The sequence below is a fragment of the Panthera onca genome, chromosome F1 (genome assembly GCF_046562875.1).
Source record: "Panthera onca isolate mPanOnc1 chromosome F1, mPanOnc1 haplotype 2, whole genome shotgun sequence".
NCBI lineage: Eukaryota > Metazoa > Chordata > Mammalia > Carnivora > Felidae > Panthera > Panthera onca.
Window position 1 is genome coordinate 9,470,966 of NC_138355.1, and position 20,175 is coordinate 9,491,140.

The window sequence follows — 20,175 nt, forward strand, 5'->3', positions numbered from 1 at the left end:
CTGAGCCACCCAGGTACCCCAAACATTAAAACAATTTTTTTAAAAAAAAATCTACAGCAGCTGTATACCTAGTGTTGAATGAATGCCTATTTAACAGTAATCAACCCATTATCCCATCATTCAAAAAATTTCAAGACCCCCATGACATAAGACATTATGCTAAGTACAATTAATTTACATATTTCTGGAAAGCTATCAGTTCTACCTATAAAGAGCTTTGCAATTTAATTTGTGACGTATCAAATGATGACTCATTGTTGCAGTTTCTTTTTACAGCCTTTCAGTTTGTATCCCATCACTCAGGTGAGTTTCATGGTGTTATGTTACACAGCAGGTCAGTGCTCGTTTTTTTACATTATCATACAAAGGCTCTATATTGTTATAAAAAGGATTGTATAAAGGTATTCAGGAGCTATGATAGAAGAGATGGCAGAATCAATACATTACGATTAAAGCAAGTATGCTGTAATCAGTTTTATGTAAAATTTTAGATTAATAAAGAACATTTATTAGATGAAAACTTCTTAACAAGTGGGGAGAAACAGGCACGTTTTGGAGCTGATTTTAAATACAGATGATCAATTTCCTTTTGTGAGAAGAAACCATTTACGATTTTTCCTTCAAATATACAGTTGTGTATAGCCTCATTCAGTCTCAAAAAAAAAAAAAAAAACAATGACCAAGAGCATGGATCTCCATAAACAACACAGGCGTAAACAAACATCTTCTATAATTACTAGTCAGATTTCAGTTCTTTCTTTGCACTGACAAAAGCATGCTATGCCATGGATGTGATCTCTAAAATCAGAATGTTCTGAAACACCCACCCGACTCCACCATAATCTATTTGATCCAGGCTGCTCTGAGACGGGGAATGTGAATACATGTGAATACGGTGCTTGCTGAATACACTCTGAGTATTGCATCTTTGTGAAAAGTGTGCAGGAACTCTTGTGGATCAATTACCAGATTTTTAAAACCTCAACATAATCGTGCACTTTCATCATTTCTCTTGGGGGCTGCTTCAGCTCCTCCTCTATTGGCATCGCCTTATCAGTAATGTAACGTAGGAAACTTCTCAAGGACAACAGTGGTAGACGAGGGCCCACAAAAACGGCATGCGTGATGCGACCAGGCAGGGGATTCGCAAGGAGGTCTTTGGTTTGCAGAAAGTTTAATTTTAATAGGTCTAAGAAAATAGGAGAGCCCTCCATCCTTGCTCTGCTATATACTGTTTGTATTGCAAATGACTCTTGAGATTGCAGGTGTCTGCCTGAAGGCAGGTCACGGAAAGTCAGTGAAAACCAGGGCAACCCCAGCAACAGAAATTAACCTGCAGATCAGACAGGCAAATATGTATTTTAGAGAGCATTAATCCCACTGCAACAATCAAACTGGACTTCACAAAATGAACAGAGACTCCGAACAACAAAAGCAACCAACAGCATCTATTCCAACGTTGCAAATTTCTTAGATATTACAGATGTCACCCAACAGTGAGTGCATTTGCTTCCCATATGTGAACAAAACTAAGGCATCACAAGATCCATCTGAATGGAATGTTAACCTTCACTTAAAAATTTTTTTTTTTCTTTTCCTAGCTGACGACACAATTTTGGTATTATCACAACGGAGCTTCTGGCTGGAAAAAATTAAATTAATGGATGGATTAAAAAAAGCTTAGAAACTTAAAAAAAAAATAAACAACTCTCAAATATCTATACTTGATGGTGTCAAGAGCCAAGATGAATGTGTTTCAATTGCAACTTCCAAACTAAACTCACAAATTACTACCATTATGCTAAGTGTTAGCTACCCCACTGTGCAGTTTTGCTTTGTGAATTTTTACCTTCCTCTATGAACACTTTTAGCCACTGATCGCACAGCCTTTCAATGTTTTCTGCCTTTTCCTTTAAATAAACTGGCTGTGGCTCCCTCCATCTGGTTCCCCTTCCGTCAGCAACCCTGCACCTGTTCACACCTCCTCTCCTGTTGGATTCCACTGAACATTTCCTCCTCTGCCAGGGCTATTCTGGCACTCGCAACCTTTCTGTCATTCAATCCATCTGTCAGAAGTGAACTTTGTTTACCGCAAGCTTCTGCTTTCTTCTTCAAGAAGCAAAGCCCCTCAAGGTCATTGTCAAATGAACTGTCGGCACGGATTTAAATCCTCTCCGGCTAACCAGCAGAAGATGAAGTTCTGTTGTGTAATGCACTTGTGAAAATTACTTTTGGGTTCGGGAAGACAATAATTTGGAGTCAAAGTAGTAAGACGTGGTATTTTAATGATCATTTGTAAAACCAGACAGCTGATATGTATTTCCTTCATGTGTGTCTGCACTCATTATATCAAGTATGAACTATATGTATAAGAAGCAAAATAAAAGTTTTAAAGTGAAATCAAAATATCGTAAACAAGTTTACACTATGCAAAAATTGCTTCGTACTATACAGCATTAACTTGAGGAATAAATATTTTCACTAATGAATTAGCCAAGGGAAAGAGTATTCCAATTAAGAAATTTTACACTGACATGCTTACAATGTACAAATATGTACCATTTCAATTATAAGCTATATATTAACACACAGCTCCATTACTGCTTTGAGAAACTGAACCCAGGATATACAAATCAAGTGTATTTTAAATTCCATCATTTAAAAAAGGAACAATTCGGCTTCAATAATATTCAAATAAATATATGTTGCCCAACAAACACACCATCTATCTAAAGAAATGTAAGTTGTACCAATAGGCCAGTTCTGTGAAAAAAATTTAACTCATCAAAATTAGGTGAAAATTATACTCTCAACTGAATTTATTCTGTCATCCATCCACAGCTAGCAAGTAATTGCCCTCCTTTCATAAATCGGACATGAAATCACTTGATGCTGAATTCCTTACCGGTATTTTAGGCAACTGTATTCTTTAGGAAAAAGACAAACCAAAGACTCGATTCAATTTTCTTAGAAGAAAAAGGGAGATCACTTTTTTTTTTTTTTTTAGGAGGAAGTAGATGGCACAAATTTTAGCCAAAGCACTGTTACAAATGTGAAGCTAACTGTAAACCTGGATGGTACTTCGTTCATAAGCTGCTTTTACATTTGGAAGAATTATCCCAAGACTTAATCCTATTGTACAGGCTTTTATTAAGTACCATTAATCAAGTCAGGAAAATTTTCTGACTTCTTTTCAGAAAAGATAAAAATTGAGGCTTTTGCCATTGACATAAAATTGCAAGCAGGTTTCATTAATAAAAGCAGTCTAAAAACAAGTAATTTAAAATATGAATCCTAAGGGTTTGATTGATTAAATATTTACAATTTACAAAAAAGACTTTCTCAGAACAATTCTTCAGATGTATTAAGGAAAACTGTTGTGATGCTAAATATAAAAGCCAAAACAAAACCCGACAGAGACAGCTTCAAATCCGAGGGCTGAGACATTCTTTTTTAGCTCGAATTTCAATTTTATTACGAATCTCCAAAATGCCCTATGTCCTATATAAATCATTCTGATCTAATATATATTATGTAATTTAATATGTGGATTTTTGGACGCAAAATGTGGATTCTTTGAGGTGCTTCCTTCTTTCAATTCCCCCAAAACATGATTTCTAAATAATTTTCGTGTGGAGAAAATTTCAGAACTAGCATCTAATTCACTCGGCAGGTTTGTTTGCTCTTTTTCTGGGCATTTTTTTTTTCCCTGGAGTGTGATCTGTGCTTGAGGGTAGTTCGGTTACCTGGATGCCTGCTTCTGAATAGCACGGAAAGAGTCCCGGTAATTTGATCACTTCCATGGGCTGCTTTGCTATATACAAGAAAGAGGTGTGAGCAGAATGCCAGTTTCACAGGGCTGCTTAAATCACCGTGAAGGAACGCTTCATTCTTAGCTGACTGCGTTTCAGAAACACACTCGTAGGCTGGTTTCGGAAAATGTATATGGTAAGAATGTAAACAAATGAAAAACCACTCAGTCTCACATCACTTATGCTCACGCACAGATGCGGGAATGTGCACACGCGCACACACTTCTCCCCTCCAGAAGCACGTAAGAAAAAGGAAAGGGAAAGAATATCTCGATTACTTTTCCAAAGGGACTCATTGAAGGAATTCAGAGAATACTGTTAACATTCATCTGCCTAATGTGTACTAGGCTTATTTTATGTTTTAAACGGAAAAGCTGGGAGAAAGTTGGAGATAGTTTGATACCAACACCTGAAACACACATTTTACAGGAAAAATCGAGCGGCACTGAGGCAGGGCTGTGCCAGGGCGCAGGAGAGAGCAGTGGAGCAGCTTCTAAGGGCCCTGCTAGGTAAAGGCAGAGAGCTGATGTCATCCGCATTCTCTGATAGGAGTTTTCCTCAAACAGCATATGGACGTAGGACGGAAGGTAAAAATATTTCAACTCCGTAACAGAGAATTTGACCTTCCTTAATTTATCTACATTCTGAATGAGACTAACAGTTCTGCTTTTCTAAGAACTGAAAATGATGAAAACACAATGAGTTTTCCTCTGGTGTATTGATTTTTCTGCCCATCTATTCACGGAGTCTTTTAAAAACAGAGGCTATTCCTTCTTCCGCCCCCTTCCTCAGTTACCTTAAGGCAAGACCTTCTCTTGGATGTGAAAATATCTGCGGGACCGCAGGACAAAGAACTGAGACATTTTCATAGAGTCGATCAAGGGGGAAGAGGCAGATCTGCGAGATTCTGCTCAGAGTGAGGAGAGACTAAATGTCAACTTTAAATCTGCCACAATCATTTACTAATGTGCTGCTGTATCAAATAAGTCTAATTTTTTGACAGGACCAAATTAGATTTATTGCAGAAACTGCTGCATAAATAGCATATGGCTATGTTATACCACCTATTTCAAATCCTGGTAACGTTTCCCCCTCCCCCTCCAAAATGAATAAATTGAGCCAAGCTACAAAGCTTCTGTAAAAAGAGAGAGAGAGAGAGAGGGAAATATACTAGTTCAAAAACAGATGTAGGAGATCTGCATTTCTTTGTTAAAGTAATAGTTTTAACCTGAAGGTCCCAACTCTAGATTTTAAAAAGAAAGGATTCCTTAATTAAGTTATTGAATTTAATAGATCGTTTTCACCTTCCTTTCTGTCAGAAAGACTTAATCTTACTTTTGTTTTAAGGTTTGGGGCTCGGATTTATGCCCAACGTCTTGACGTTCAACCCGCAGTTACAGGGAAAAGAAAAGAAGGCGAGCTGCTCTGAATCAATAACGGTATCAATCAGGTCATGAGAAATCACCAAGCACAAACGCACGCACCGTATGTTGGTTTGGGTTTTCATTTGTTAGAGACCTAGGTGGTAGAAATCATAGCAAAGAGTCTCCTCTGATTGTAAGTACAGCCTTGATCCCGGAAACTCTCTGATGCATAAAATACATAAAGTGATCATTCCACGTTGCCACCCTGGACACATCAGGACGGCGGAAGGGCACAGACGGCGAAAACCAAGGTTGCGTGGAGGCTGGGACTGCAGACCCCCACCACAAATTTCGAGATGGCCCAGCCTTCCCTTCTCAGTTCCTACCCCGAGAACCCACCCCCGCCCCCAACTGTGCTACCGTTCCACTCCATTTTTCTTCTTGAACAAAAGTTCCTGCTCTTCCGTGGATGGGAAAGACATTGCAAGGTCTTATCTCAGACCAATGGGCACACCACTGCAGACATCATGGCACTCGGCTACCCCGCAGACTCCCTCTCTGTGGTCAGTCTTCCCAGCTGCCCTATCTGTTACTGTCTGATTAGTTCTGCTAAGGAGCCCCTCCCCTGCCAGCTTTCGGCGCCATCTGTTCGACACAAGATGGCTGTTGCCCAGGAACCTAACACTGCCCTCCTACCTGGCACCCGGCTACTATCCTTACCCCAAAGTGCTAACACAGGTTCTCACTGCTGGCAGAGTCAGGCTTTCATTACTACTACTTTGACAAGTGCAGGGTTGTTTGTAATTTCTCTTTTATCCTGATTTTGATTGTACAACCACCTCCCACTGATTCAGTTTGCTTCAGTTTTGTTGCTCACAGATTTTACTCTCCACATTAATCTCCCTCTGGCATGTTACTGCATCTGTTCCCTTTTTTATTATTAATTTTCAAATTCCCACCATTTTTGACAAAAAGGAGGTAATCTACACTCTGTTTCTGCCCATTTCATTTTCTTTAATTTGGAAGATAAGTATGAAAGCATGCCAAAGAAGTTAATTCTCCGTTAACAGTTTATTTTCTGGCATCCCTAAGCCTTTGTATATGAAAAACAGATAGGAATAAATGTTGACTGAATCACAACAACGTCGCAACCGTTCCCGAATTTAATGAAAAGCAAACATATGAAACAGCGTCTCAAAAGTTTATTAGTTACGTGAGTTGTCTCATGCTGTCATTCTTTTCTTCCACTTTGAACAGATAACCCTTTGTGCAAATCAGTCTGAGCGCAAGATCTGAATTGGGGCTCCTCTACGGTTCCGAAATGGGCTCTGTTTCCACCGTGCATGAATTTTATCGTTCCTTAATATAATCCTCATCTTTCCTCAGCCAAACACTGTGGACCTATTCAATAGCGACGGATCCTGAATCGATGCTTTATTTCAGAAACAGGTTCAGAATCCAGAACTGTCATCAGTGCATTAAGGACAGAGCTTAAAGATATCCAACTTTGCAGGGGCCGCTTTCATTATTTCTTGCTTGACAAACAGTTACTGTCGGGAGCGGCAAGGTGGTTCTCCTCCAAAGACAAAGAGAGCCATTGAGGAGTGAGCACACGGGAAGTCGTATATTTAACAATACATTCTCTCGGTGTCCCTGACTTGTCACCACCACCGCCTTGCCATAAAAGGACTTGCCTAATCTGACCTTGCCTCAATGGCCCTGAAGTTTTCTAGACTGAGCAACGCGTGGTGCCTGCTAACAAATTTACTTTACACGAGTTCGTATCGGTGGCGTCATCCCTGAGCAGATGAGTGACGCCTCAAGATTTACAGAGCCCTGATTGCGTCTCAGTGATATTCATACTCACATTTATCCTCCTAAAATTACAGTTAAGATCTGTAGTAAATAAAGTACGGTGGGAGACTTTTTCCCAAGGGGACAGGAGATCCTCAGAAACAACCAGCGCTAGTGTGAAAGTCAAGCTATGCCCAGGCTGGTGAACCACACTTCAGACTAGCTGCTGGAAAACCAACCTTGAACCTGCTAAAACCCACTCTTAATGCCTCATCTTGAACACCCCGCCCCCACCTCCACCCTTTGCATATATCCCAATAGTGACCTGTTAACTTTGTTTGATATCCTTCTTTTGTTGGTATAGTTATATTTAGAATAATTACACTCTTGACACAGGCTGGATTCTTTTGGTAAATCTGGCTGGAGATAGGCTTCTTGGGGGTGTGGGGGTAGACACAATATAGGTGTTGGAGGGATACGTGACCAGACACTGGTGCCCTCCCTAAGGAATCCCTTCATACTCTGCCTGGTTCTCTGCCCTCCCTCAGGTGACTGGGGCCCGCTGTGGAGAGGTCACCCAGAGCCAAGGTGGAACAGTGTTCCCCTCAGCTGGATACCAGCTTTACACACTGCTTCCAAATGCTTTCCGACCCATTTGGTGTCCGCTCTGAGTTCCTGAATTCAGGGAGCTACACTGTCTGCTAAGCCGATCTAACAGAGTAGTAGCTTAATAAAAACGTGTTTAACTTGCACTGGGCCCTGGTCCCTGCTGAGACATGGCCCCAGGTGGGCACTGAGTGAAACTGGATATTCCTCAGACCTCTTCCTTTCTCAGGACCCTAAAAATGAGCTTTGATTCCAACATTTCACATCAATGAATCACTATACAATCTACTCGTGGGTACCAGGAAAACATTAAATAACAAGTAAGTAATGCCTGGTAATTGGTCTAGGCAACACTTCCAATTAGGAAGAGGTGTTTAAGAAGAAATTAGACGTCAAGTTACATTGTTTTAATTTACCTTAAATGAATCTTGGAGATCAGAGCTCTCTTTTAGAAAAATATTCCTATTTAGAGGTACTGAAACCACCGTATTTTGTTTTAGCCTGTTTCTCCCCCCCCTCCTATTTTCACTGAACTTGATGTTCATTGTTGTTGAGTCAGGCAAGTGCTGTGGGCAGTCCTTTCTCTGTTTCCTCTGGGCTTCTCCAGAAAATGAGTTGGCTGCCACCACCACCATGCTCCAGGCTGTGGGCCTGTGTGGCAGGGGAGAAGAAGAGACATCCCCAGCGTCGATTTTCATTGCACACACATTCGGGCTTCACGGAGCCGAGACGAGCGAGCCAGGGAAACTTAAGCAGAACCCGCAGACACACGTTCTCTGGCAGCGTCTGGCTCCAACCTCTCCCGCCCCGGGGCTGCCCCGAGACCCCGGGTCTTAGTCCATCAAACAGGTGGAGAGAAGGGGCTCAGGCAACATGGTGTCCACCAGGGCAGAATGAAACGCCTTTGCTTTCCTGGCTCTCTGACAGCCTGTTCTCTCGGGTACCAGGTGGGGGAAGGGAAAGAGGATGCAATTTAAAACAGTCCCAAGGCCATCTATTTCAAGACTTGAAGATGTTGGTTGCACATATATCCATTTAAAAGTATTTTTGACACGTTCTCTGCTTAATTTATTCATGAAAGGAGCACAAGGAAAAAAAATAAGCTTAACTTTTAAATGGAAACTGGAGGCTAAAAATTCTTCAATAAAACTCAGGAGGGGAAAAAAAAAACCCAAAAAACTGAAGTTCACTGAGCAAGACGGCACGTCAATATTCTAGACTCTCCTTTGCAAATGAGGAGAGGTTGGAAGTTTGGTTTGTTGGCCTGAGCCCGTCTGTCACCTGAAAATGAGAACAGTTCCTTCTTAATTTCCCCTAACAATAAAGAACAGAGGCAAAGTTATTCAACGTTTACGGACAATTTGCTCCCCTGAGCCAGATGCCAAACATGGTTCATGAGACCCGCCTCCTGGCCTATGAACTGAGGTTCCGCAATCCAAAGGGCATTTCTACTCAGCTTTGAAATACGTCTTTGCACTTATTTGTGAACAGGAGCCTCAGAGCACAGGCTCTGGAGTCTGACGGACCTGGTTCGAAGCCTGCCTCTTCCACTCGGGCCCCTTCTTTCCTACCCGGCTGCAGGATTTCATGCCTCAGCTTCCTCCGGCTTCCTCTAAGGTCTGAGAAGGCAGAGTGTTCAAGCTTCTTGTGTGAAAGCTTTTTGTTTTTTTAATTTTTTAAAATGTGTATTTATTTTTGAGAGAGAGAGAGTGTGAGTGGGGAAGGGGCAGAGAGAGAGACACACACACACACACACAGAATCCGAAGCAGGCTCCAGGCTCTGAGCTGTCAGCACAGAGCCCGACACGGGGCTTGAACTCACAAATGTGAGATCATGACCTGAGTGGAAGTCAGATGCTTAACTGGCTGAGCCATCCAGGTGCCCTGAAAGGTGTTTTTTTTTTTTTTTTTTTTTTTTTAATTCTTCTTTGCAAAGCACTGGTTTTATAAAATGGACTAAAAATGAATTACCGCAAAATTAAAAAAAATTTAAACATACAAAAAAACTAAAGGTCACTGATCATGCACTTGGATAACTGGATAATGTGGCAATTTAAAATAAAAGTTTGCGGGGTGCGTGGGTGGCCTGGTTGGTGAAGTGTCTGACTCTTGGTTTCAGTTCAGGTTGTGGTCTCACAGTAAGTGAGTTTGAGCCCCACGTCAGGCAGAGCCTGCTTGGGATCCTCTCTCTCCCTCTGTCTCTGCCTCTCCCCTGCTCGTGCTCTCTCTCTCTCAAAATAAATAAATAAACTTAAATAAACTAAAAGTTTGCAAACACTCCATTTCTGTATTTATCGCAGACTCGTAATTTACAGGCCACATTTCATGCCGCAAGGCTGTCAGGAGTCAGGCACAGCGCCTGGTTAGTGCTAGATGCTCATTTATGCATCCTTTACATCTCTCTTTTTGTATTCTGAGAGTTCTCCACTTAAAACCACAAAGCAACCCTGTACAGAACTCCTCCCCAGCCAGAGCGCCTCTCCTTGCTCAGTGCAACTCTCCTCCCTTCCTCAGGCACTTCTGCTGAGACTCCCAGGCCCCCAGCTCCCAAAAGGGTGTGTGTGCACATGACCCGTGTGCATCCAAGGGGTGGCTGTGCAATTGGAAGATGACAAGCTAGGATGCCCCAGTCTTACAGTCTGAAATCAAGGGCATGTCCTCTACCTCCAGTTCAGACTGAAGGACGTGACTCCATGGTGTGGAAGAACCTGAAAGGAGGAGGCAACATTCAGAAAGAAGCCCAGCCCTGTGATTGGCAGGGAAGGACAGCAGACTGGTGTGACCCCCGAGTCCCTGCTCCAAGAAAGCCCGAGGCCAGGTGCGTCCGGATTTTATGTGGGCTGATTATCAGACTCACGTAAATACTCAATTCCCTCTTTCTGGGAATTACCTCAACCAGAGTCCTGACATTCAACAAGCATTTGCAATAATTGTTATGTGGAAGGAAGCTAAATGCTCTCCAACGTTCTGGAAAGGAAGCTTAATCACCTTTCCCCAAGTAACCCACCCACCATAACAGGAAAACCTGTTGTACCCCTTCTCAATTTCAAAAAGATACAGATACTACATTTCACGTTAATATCTCTCCAGGTCATAGGTCAGATCTTCCCCTTTGGGTCTGGAAAGGAGGGAAGAGCAGAATACCCATTTTATGGGCCTCACGGAGCTTCCTGCTCTGAGAAAGTCTTTGAAGTAGGTATCACTGAAAACATCCTTTATATAAAAGAGGAAATAAACATTTGAAAGGTAGCCCTGCTGAGAGAAGCTTCAGCCTGCAGGTTTGATGGCAGGTTGGTCTCCCTGGTGTTTTGCACAGAGCCACTCAAGTTCCAAATTCTCTGGAAAGTAAACAGAAGGCTTCCTGCAGTAATTCCCCTCCAGATCGGATCTGAGAAAAAGACGCAGGATTCAGAAGAATATGCTTCGATACAGGTACAGTAGGGATGGAGAAGCGTGTAACAGCAATCATATGAACGTTCTGAAATGGGTTGTTTTAACACATTGTATCGTAAAGTAATCTACCCGCATGGATGTAAATGATAGTCTTGCAAGAGGGATTGAAATCCCAGTAGCTCTGTAAAAATGTTTGGACATGTCGAAAGCAAATATGTGAAGGAATTTCCACTTTTTTATAAAGGCCCCTCCTTCCTCTTGGGTAAAAATGAAGTGAAGAAAGTGAAGGAGAATGAGAGTTGTATTATAACATGTTAAGTGACTAAGGCAAAATAATGACCTGAAAACACTGTTTCCTACGAAAAACCCAAGCCAAGATTAAAACACACTGACATGTATTTATATCAGTGTACAAGGGAGCAGCTAACACTTATTTCTAGCATAAATTTACACCGCTGATTTCTTCAGTTGTATTTTCGGGGACAACTGCATGAATCCTTTTCCTGGTAATCTACACAGAAATACAGCGGGATGGATAATGGTACAGGCGTGCCAGGCAAGCTGCTGGGGTTGAAAACCTGCTTCTGTAACATGTCAGCTGTGTGACCTTAGATGAATCATTTTACTTCTATGCACCCTGCCTACCTCAGCTGTAAAACAGCCTGTACCTTATACAGCTATAAGGGGGGAGGTACCAAATTAAAAGCTCTGAGCTCAGATCCTGGAACACAGAAGGGGTTCGGTAAGTGATGGCCATTGCCGCTAGCCACTACCCCTATTCTTATTTTTGAAAGAACTACCGCATGTAGCATGGTTCCAGGTAGATCTTAACATGGATATATTCTTCATCTCAGAGACTGATACTCTTAGATATTTAAACAACAAGTTGTATGTATTTAACTCACTCTCGTACATACAGGTGCACCCCTACCCAGAATGCCCATCGTTCCCATTTTCCTGCTTCCAAAATGCTGCTGAGCTCGTAAGACGCTGTCCAGTTCTCTGTCCCTGTAATACTTTATCTGGAATCTCCCCTCTGGATCTTTTCATTTATCTCACCAACTCTGTGTATTTTCTTTTCTTCCCTAGCAGCCTGTAAGTTTCTGAGGGCCAGCATCTGAAGCTATTTTATATTTCTGCCTCCTAACATCCCTGGCACAGTGTCTTGCGATAGGATATGCTTCACGTGGAATGAGCAAATAAATGAGCAGATATTTTAAGATGTGTTTGAAAGTTTGTTATGGAAAAGGAAGAAGTCATTTGAATAAGACTAGTAATAAAGACATAACTGGAAGAAGGAAGCCTCGCTTTTGTTTTCATGTATGCTAGGCTATATACACTTATCGATCATGTTTATTAGGCACTGCTTTCAGAGGGGCCACCTCTCAATTACAAAAAATGCTAATTTGGAAGTGTGTGTGTGTTTAAGAGGGAAAGAGAGAGAGGTTTTTAAAGGAGCATATTTAGGTGAGAGCTGTGGTATACTTTATCAACCCTACTTGAATTGTCAGAATGTCTATCATTTGATCCTGCTATAAACATGTATGTTCAGGGGCGCCTGGGTGGCTCAGTCAGTTGAGAGACTGACTTCGACTCAGGTCATGATCTCATGGTTTGTGAGTTCGAGCCCCGCGTCGGGCTCTGTGCTGGCAGCTCAGAGCCTGGAGCTTGCTTCTGATTCTGTGTCTCCCTCTCTCTCTGCCCCTCCCTCACTCATGCTCTGTCTCTCTCTGTCTCAGAAATAAATAAACATTAAAAACAATTTTTTTAAAAAAAATGTATGTTCATACAAAGTTAAAAATGAAAACAAAAAGCTATTTCCATCTTACCTCCATCTTACATTTTTACCCTGATATATTTTAGTATATCAATGTACTAAATTATATTAATATATCAATATATTAATATAATAATTATGTTCAGCATATCAGTATACTATATCTGTATTAATACTGTTGAAAGAATAGTCATAAACTTGCAAAACACTGGCCGTCCCTGTAATGACTTACTAAGCTCCAACTCTTCGCAAAGGGCTGAGCCAGGTGCTTGGAGAAATAGAACATTAATAAGACCTCCCACCCTCATTCCAGAAGGGAAGAAAAGCAAGTACTTAAAAGCCTTCAGAGTATTAATTCATTTTTTTCGGATTTTCACTGTCCTTGTCCCTGTTTGGAGGGATTCACTCAGGGGCAGAGCCTTCAGCTCTGAGTGGGAAGGAAGATTCAGAGGGAAATGTGCTCCCCTGTGGCAGGGCCATCTGGGAGGGCGACAGTGGAAAACTCAGGACTTTGGACAGACCTGGAAAGGAAGGTAAGATTACAATAGGGCTAGAGAAGGTCATAGGGGTATTCTAAGTGTGCAATTCGTCTGTGTCACTGGCACGCAAGCGAGGAAAAAACTGGAGGGGCTGGATACCTGCCCCCCCGCACTACCCTCAGTGGTCTGAATCCTCTGAAGCAGCGCCACCCAATGGAAGGTTTCGGCAGCAGGTGACAGAGTCAAAGCAGAGCTTAAAAACCTTCAACTGGCAGAGGCTTGAGGAACAGACTGGGAGGATGTTACAGGGGAACGTTTCCGTGGCCCTTGTGAGAGGTCAGCAGAGCCTAAGTTACGATGAATATAAATAAATTGGAGGCATGAAGGACGCTTCGATGAAATCTTTGAAATTCAAACTAAGGAAAGGTCTTAAACAAAGAATACTCCAAGCAATTTAAATGCCTAATGTCAGGAAATAAGGCACTTCATAATGGGGTGTCTTAAATTACTGTTAGAATCATTGACTGTTGGGGCTAGAAGGAAACTCAAAAATCAGTTTGTAACCTCATTTTATAGGTAAGCAAGCAGGTTCAAAGAATTAAGTAACTTTTCAAAAGTTACAAAGATAGCGAATGCCCCAGGAAAGGATTCCCAAACTCCACTTTGTATCCCTTGGACGCCTGGGTAGGGGGCTGCCCTAAGAAAAGCATGTGGCTTTGTTATTCCATCCTGTGCATCATTCTATATTATGTCCTTATTTATTTTTGAGAGAGAGAGAGAGAGAGAGAGAGAGAATGAGAATGAGCAGGGGAGGGGCAGAGAGAGAGGGGGACAGAGGATCAGAAGCAGGCTCTTCCCTGACAGCAACAAGCCCCATGCGGGCTTCAGACTCACAAACCTTGAGATCATGACCTGCGCCGAGGTTGGGCTCTCGACGTCCCCAGGCGCCCCTCTGTTTTGTTCTCTTGTGCCCTGATGTCCCCTTCAGTATCCTTGGCTGGTGGCTCTTTTCCATCCTACTCTACAAGCATGGCCCTCTCGTGCTTTCACCCATCTCCTTGGCTACAACTAGTAGCTTTATGTCGAAGCATCCAGCGAAGAGTCTCAGGTCTTGACCTTTCTCCTCACACTGGACCTGCAGTGCACATCTCCACTCAAGTCCCAAAACACAGTGTATTATTTTTCTCTGTTACTCCTTTTAAGTTTTCCAGTTGAACTAATGGTTCATCCAGTTAACATGGGAGTCACCTTTAATTCTGGCCTCTCTCATTTGCTACCCCATGCCTCCTGTTTGTTTTGTTTTGTTTTTTTTTTAATGTTTATTTATAGTGGAGACAGAGAGAGACAGCATGAGCAGGGGAGGTGCAGAGAGAGAGGGAGACACAGAATCTGAAGCAGGCTCCAGGCTCTGAGCTGTCAGCACAGAGCTTGACACGGGCTCAAACCCATGAAACATGAGATGAAGACCTGAGCTGAAGTCAGGTGTTTAACCAACTGAGCCACCCAGGTGCCCCTACCCTAAATGCTTCTTAAAGATGCTATTTTCCTTCTGTTTTACTGGCAAAGCCATGCCCAGGATTCATTACTAACCCCTGGACTTACATTTGAATCCAGGCCCTTGTCAAGCGTCTCTTTGTCGGCCAATCTACAATTAACTTCCATTTACCTTCTTTAAGTACATATTTGGGGGCACCTGGGTGGCACATTTGGTTGAGTGTCCAACTCTTGATTTCGGCTCAGGTCATGATCCCAGGGTCATGGAATCAAGCCCCTGTCAGGCTCTGCACTGAGCGTGGAGCTTGTTTTGAGATTCTCCTCTCTCTCTCTCTCTCTCTCTCTCTCTCTGCCCGTCTCCTACTCTCTCTGTCTAAATTTAAAAAATTAAATAATTAAAAATAAATAAATAAATACATATTTGAACCCTTATAGTCCAAGCTCTCTTGCCTTCTTCCTTGAACCGTACAGCCTCCTAACTGAGGGGTTGGTAAATTTTCTCTGTCAAGGGCCAGATGATAAATATTTTAAGGTTTTGAGGACCATACTCAATTCTGCCATAATAGTCTTAGTACATAATGCATAAGGGATAATCATGGCTGTGTCCAGTAAAACTTTAGTTATGGATATATAATTTTTACATGTCACAAAACATTATTTTTCTTTTGTTTTTTTCCCTAACCATTTAAAAATATAAAAACCCTTTTTAGCTCATGGCCCAAAATAGACAACAGGCCATGTTTGCAGGCCGTAGTTGCTGACTCTGCCCTAACTGGTCCTCCTGTTCCCACATCAGCTCTCCGAGTTTGCTCTCCACACTGCTGAGTCTGAACACCAACCCAAAGAGTTGACCATGTTGACAGCCTTGCTTAAATACATCAAGAGTAACCCATTACTCTCAGAATGGCCCAAACTGCAGAATACAGATCACAAGGCCCTTCCTCTGGTCCCTGTTTGCCTTTCCTGGCTTATCCCCTGCCAAACATCTAACCTGATTGTAGAGTTTATATTCCCTCTCAGCTTCCTGTCTGTACATATATATCGCTCCATCCACCTTCTTCTACTTTGAGAACTGCTACTCAAGAACTTATTAATCACAATAGCTACCAAACATCTCCTCTTCCAGAAAGCTTTCCCTATCATCTTCACCTCCAATGTACAACGAGCCGATTCTTCTTCCTAGGTGCTCCTGTGGTAGTATTTATTCCTGTTACTGCATTTTTATCACACTCTGCTATAACTGCATATATAGAGCTGGCTCTGTACTAGAGTGTGAGCAACCTAAGGATAAGAACTGAATCTTATGTTTTTCTCTATGCCCAAGACCAAGCAATGTACTTGAAAGATACTAGGTGTCCAATAAATAGATGGTGGATGAGTAAATGTTGTACTTACCAGCTGGGTACTTCCATAAATGTTCAATTTCTATTTTCCTTTTTTTTTTTTTTTTTTTTTTTTTTTTAAGTAATCAGTATATCCAACATGGGGCTCGAACCCACAACCCAGAGATCAAGAGTCTCATGCCCCAGTGATGGAGCCAGCTGGGCACCCCTCTATTTTCCGTGTTTAAGTCCAAGTGGACAATAAAGGGAAATAGCAAACAAGTGATGGGTTATTTTTGTTTCAGATTGCTCTACGGATTAATATGCTAGTTTATACGTTTCCTTTCCCTAGATCACCTCCATCCTTATCTTGTCATTACTTACAACATTGTTTTCATATTCTATGTCAAACTTTGTTTAGACTATGTCATTCGAAACGTTAAAGTTAAGGCTAAGTGAAGAGCTACCTGTGTGGAATGTATTTATTTCCACTGGTCTACATGGGAAAAGAAGACATAATGTTTCTCAGCCACATACTTGAGTATACCGAATCAATACAGAATGTTGAGGGAAAGCAAATTCTAAAAAGCCCAAAAAAGTGTATCAGAAATATTTAGCCCAACAACCACATCCCATTTTTAGAGCAAAAGAGAGATACACATAGTTCTTTGCTTTTTTAATTGTCCTCTTTAAACTTATGAATGTGGATTTTATAAAACGTGAACGCAGACTAAATGTAAAATGCTTACAAAAGAGTACTGCACTCAGAAAATGGGTAATTTTTTTCTGTAAAACTAGTTTTCAATTTCTGTAGACTAGCTGTAAATAAAGCCCAACAGAAAAAGCTTTCTATGGAACCAAGCAACACCATTTTCCTCAAGAACAAAGGAATTAGTTACTACGAGTCCATTTTCAGCAGTCGCTGTACCTTAAATATGCTCCTCTTACAAGAAACTGGTCTTGTCAGACAGTACAAATTGATACGGTGCAGGAACACTCCCTACAGGACTTCGACTTCAGAAATTAACTCTCTAAGACAGAATGGCGAAGGGAACAAAACCAGCATTAATATTTATTTACTGAAGCCCAGCCACACTGAGACGTTAAAGGCTGTCCCGTTTCTGTCGTTGGCAGTGCTTAGCACACAAATGGTTGTTTCAGAAGAACACCTATTAACTATCATGACACAGCTAAATTTCGAAACTTCTAAGATTAAATAATCCATAGGAACTATCTTGACATTACATTCTCAGGTCTACAGAACAACACTTTGAACGGGCATGAAAAGAACAGCTATTATTCTGTAGGAGTAAGCAGTTTCTTCTCATAAAAAGTGTTTTATCTATTGGGATTTTTCCAGATATCACACATGTATAAATGATTTATTTTCTTTCTTTCTTTTTCTCTCTCTCTTTCTTCTCTTTCTCTTGCATTGTTTAAAAGCGAAGTTGGCAAACCATTTGGAATATTATCATAACAAAATGTTTTTAACAAAGTTTGATTTTAACAGAACTAGAGGCATCTTAACACTAACCCAAAACTTTGGGAGGTTCACCAACCCCTAGAATATTTTTTTCTCCAAATGCAGGCTGTTCAAGTGGTGCTTTTCCTCCATCTGTTATCATACCGTGCTCAGAATTACATTGTCATATTTAATGTAAAAGGGATCAGTCCCCTTTCGTAGTTTAAATTCAACATATTACTATGATGAAAAGACCAGGGATTTTCTAATTTATGAGCCACATCAAAGCTTATAAACTTACATGTGTATTTAGACAAAGTTCTCTGTAAAAACGGAAAAACTGTAAGAACTGAACAAACCTAAATGCTTGATCTGAAAAATGAAAAATCGTAGTAGAATTCAAAGTGAGAAGAAACCACTTATATGGGTAACATGAAATTTTACAATCTCTATTTGAATTTCTGTGTATATGCATTTGTGTGCGTGTGTGTGTGTGTGCGTGTGTGTGTGCGTGTGTGTGTTTTCCAAACAGCAAATTATACAGCGCTTGCTACCTAAAATGTCTCATCGTAACCCAGGGCTGAGCTATACGTTCACTAAAGTTTCACAACATTGACAATCACCTCACAGTACCTCATGACAGAAGCCATGTAATTTGAGACCACAGTGGTACAGGGCACAGTTATAATAACCGTTTGAACATGAACAGTGTCAATCAATTCCATCTCTAAATTCTATACCTTCTTAGGACTCAGGTTCCTTATTTTGTATCAGTTACATCTCAGTTTGCATCTTGGGATGCCTTCTACTTGGGTCTCTTTCACCACTGACAGTATCTGATTCTTTTCCTAAATATATTTCCTCAGATCTTTCAGTTCAACATTTTTATTAGACACAGAATTAACAGGAGAGGTACTGGTGGTGGTAGGAGGAACATGTCATGTTGCTCATCTTGATAGAGAATCACCTAAATATTTGAGCATTGCCGATGAAAGGTTTTGTAATATATCATAATTCCCTGCCACACTTATCATTCACATGTCTGGGTGTTTTGCTTTCCACATCTCCACTTCTCTTAATATGCCTGAAAGCTGTGTGTGAATTGAATGACTAAGACGAACTCTAACAACTGTTTGGAAGCCGGTGGCAAAAATCAGTGGGATGGAATTGGTGCTCTGGCGCGTAATGGGATTAGGGGTACCTGGTGAGGTGCAGTTGGTGCTGCGACTCGCTCAGCAGATCTGTCAGTTGCAGGCACTCCTCTCTGGCCCCGGCTGCCTTCTGCTGCTCCCGTTCCAAGTGCTGTTTGCTTTCACTGACTTCTAATCTCAATTTCTCTATTTCCTTAGGTAGAGAGGGGGCGGGGGGGAAGCATCCACATAAACTATATGCACTTGAATTCAAAATTATCTCATTTTTATTTTCGCCATGAATTTTAATGGGATGAAAAATTATTAGAAAATTTAGGCTAGCTTCCATTTTATGACAAAGGGAATTAACCCAGCCAAAAATGCACATTAGTGAGGTTTTTTTGGATCGTAAGATGAAGTCTAATTTCAGAAATGAAATGATTAAATGAGAGTAGTCAAAATGGATAATCTGCACTTTCATTCTTAAGGCTTGGTCCTTTTAAAAACAGTATTAACTTAAAAATGTCACCACTTTAAAAATACATTTTCATTTGTGAGATTAGATCAGATACATGCAGTGATTTACTTCAAATATGTGACTCTGTTCTGAAAGGTATATTTATGGTTTCATTTGGATGTTTTGAAAGCCAAACTGAAGGGTAAATTGTTACACCTTTTAAAAAAAATGTGAGGTGTAAAAGAAGGCATCATTATGATGCTCAACATTATTTGGAAAAAAATACTTTTTAGGAAAAAAAATATAGCATGAGAACCTTCAAGCCTTTAGAGTATATGAGATTTCTGAGCTAAAACAATATTACACTAAAATTGCATTAAAAGGCAACAAAAGCACTCTACAGTTAATAAATATGAACATCTAAAATATATAAAAATTTATGATATATAAAAATTTATGATATATAAAAATTTATGATTCTCTAGTCTCAGGATGAAATTATCCCCGTCTTACTGAAACTCAAATATTTTGAAGCAAAAATACCTTATATGGAACACAGTTTTAAATAGTTCACACATTAAAGGATAATTATTTATTTATCATACAACATCTATAAATTAACAAAAAATAAAAGATAGATCTTCAGACTATTAACTCCAGAAAAAAAAAAAATAAAGGGGAAAGTAAAGGGTAGAAACATTTTCAAATTCAACAGAAAGCAAGAAGCAATTTTAATTCACAAAAATGCAATCTCCTTTTGGAAAACAAAATCATGTCTAAGTGTTTTGAACTTAGTATTTAAGTACATCTCAATTTCCTCATATCATTACTCAATATGCTCAAACTACATTTAATGCATCAGGAAGATAAACTAAATGATTTGTTTTTTTGACATTTATCACATATAAATATCCAGTTTATCCCCATAAAAACTGTACATTGCCAGCAACTTAATAAAACAACTTACAAGTTCTCAGATATTGTTTTATTTTTAAAAACCTATGTAATAATGAACCTATCACTTACATTCAGAGTAGATTTTCTGTATCTTTCAGATTAGAACACTAAATGAAACTGACCTGTTT

General features: G+C 40.6%; 1 protein-coding gene across 12 annotated transcripts in view; it reads right to left on the bottom strand.

The window, feature by feature from the left end:
* The window catches only part of SDCCAG8 (SHH signaling and ciliogenesis regulator SDCCAG8), a 245,777-nt gene that overhangs the window by 107,576 nt on the left and 118,026 nt on the right, over positions 1-20,175 (bottom strand). For 11 of the 12 annotated variants that reach the window (XR_013553167.2, XR_013553168.2, XM_078440951.2 and 8 more), the window contains one exon: positions 18,705-18,847. Coding sequence is in view for 10 of the 12 variants with exons in the window: in XM_078440951.2 (XP_078297077.2) it covers positions 18,705-18,847 (143 nt within the window). In the remaining 2 variants the exon portion in view is untranslated. Of the gene's footprint in view, positions 1-4,547; positions 4,720-18,704; positions 18,848-20,175 lie in introns of those variants that run through there. The other variant, XM_078440955.2, reaches the window with a different exon arrangement.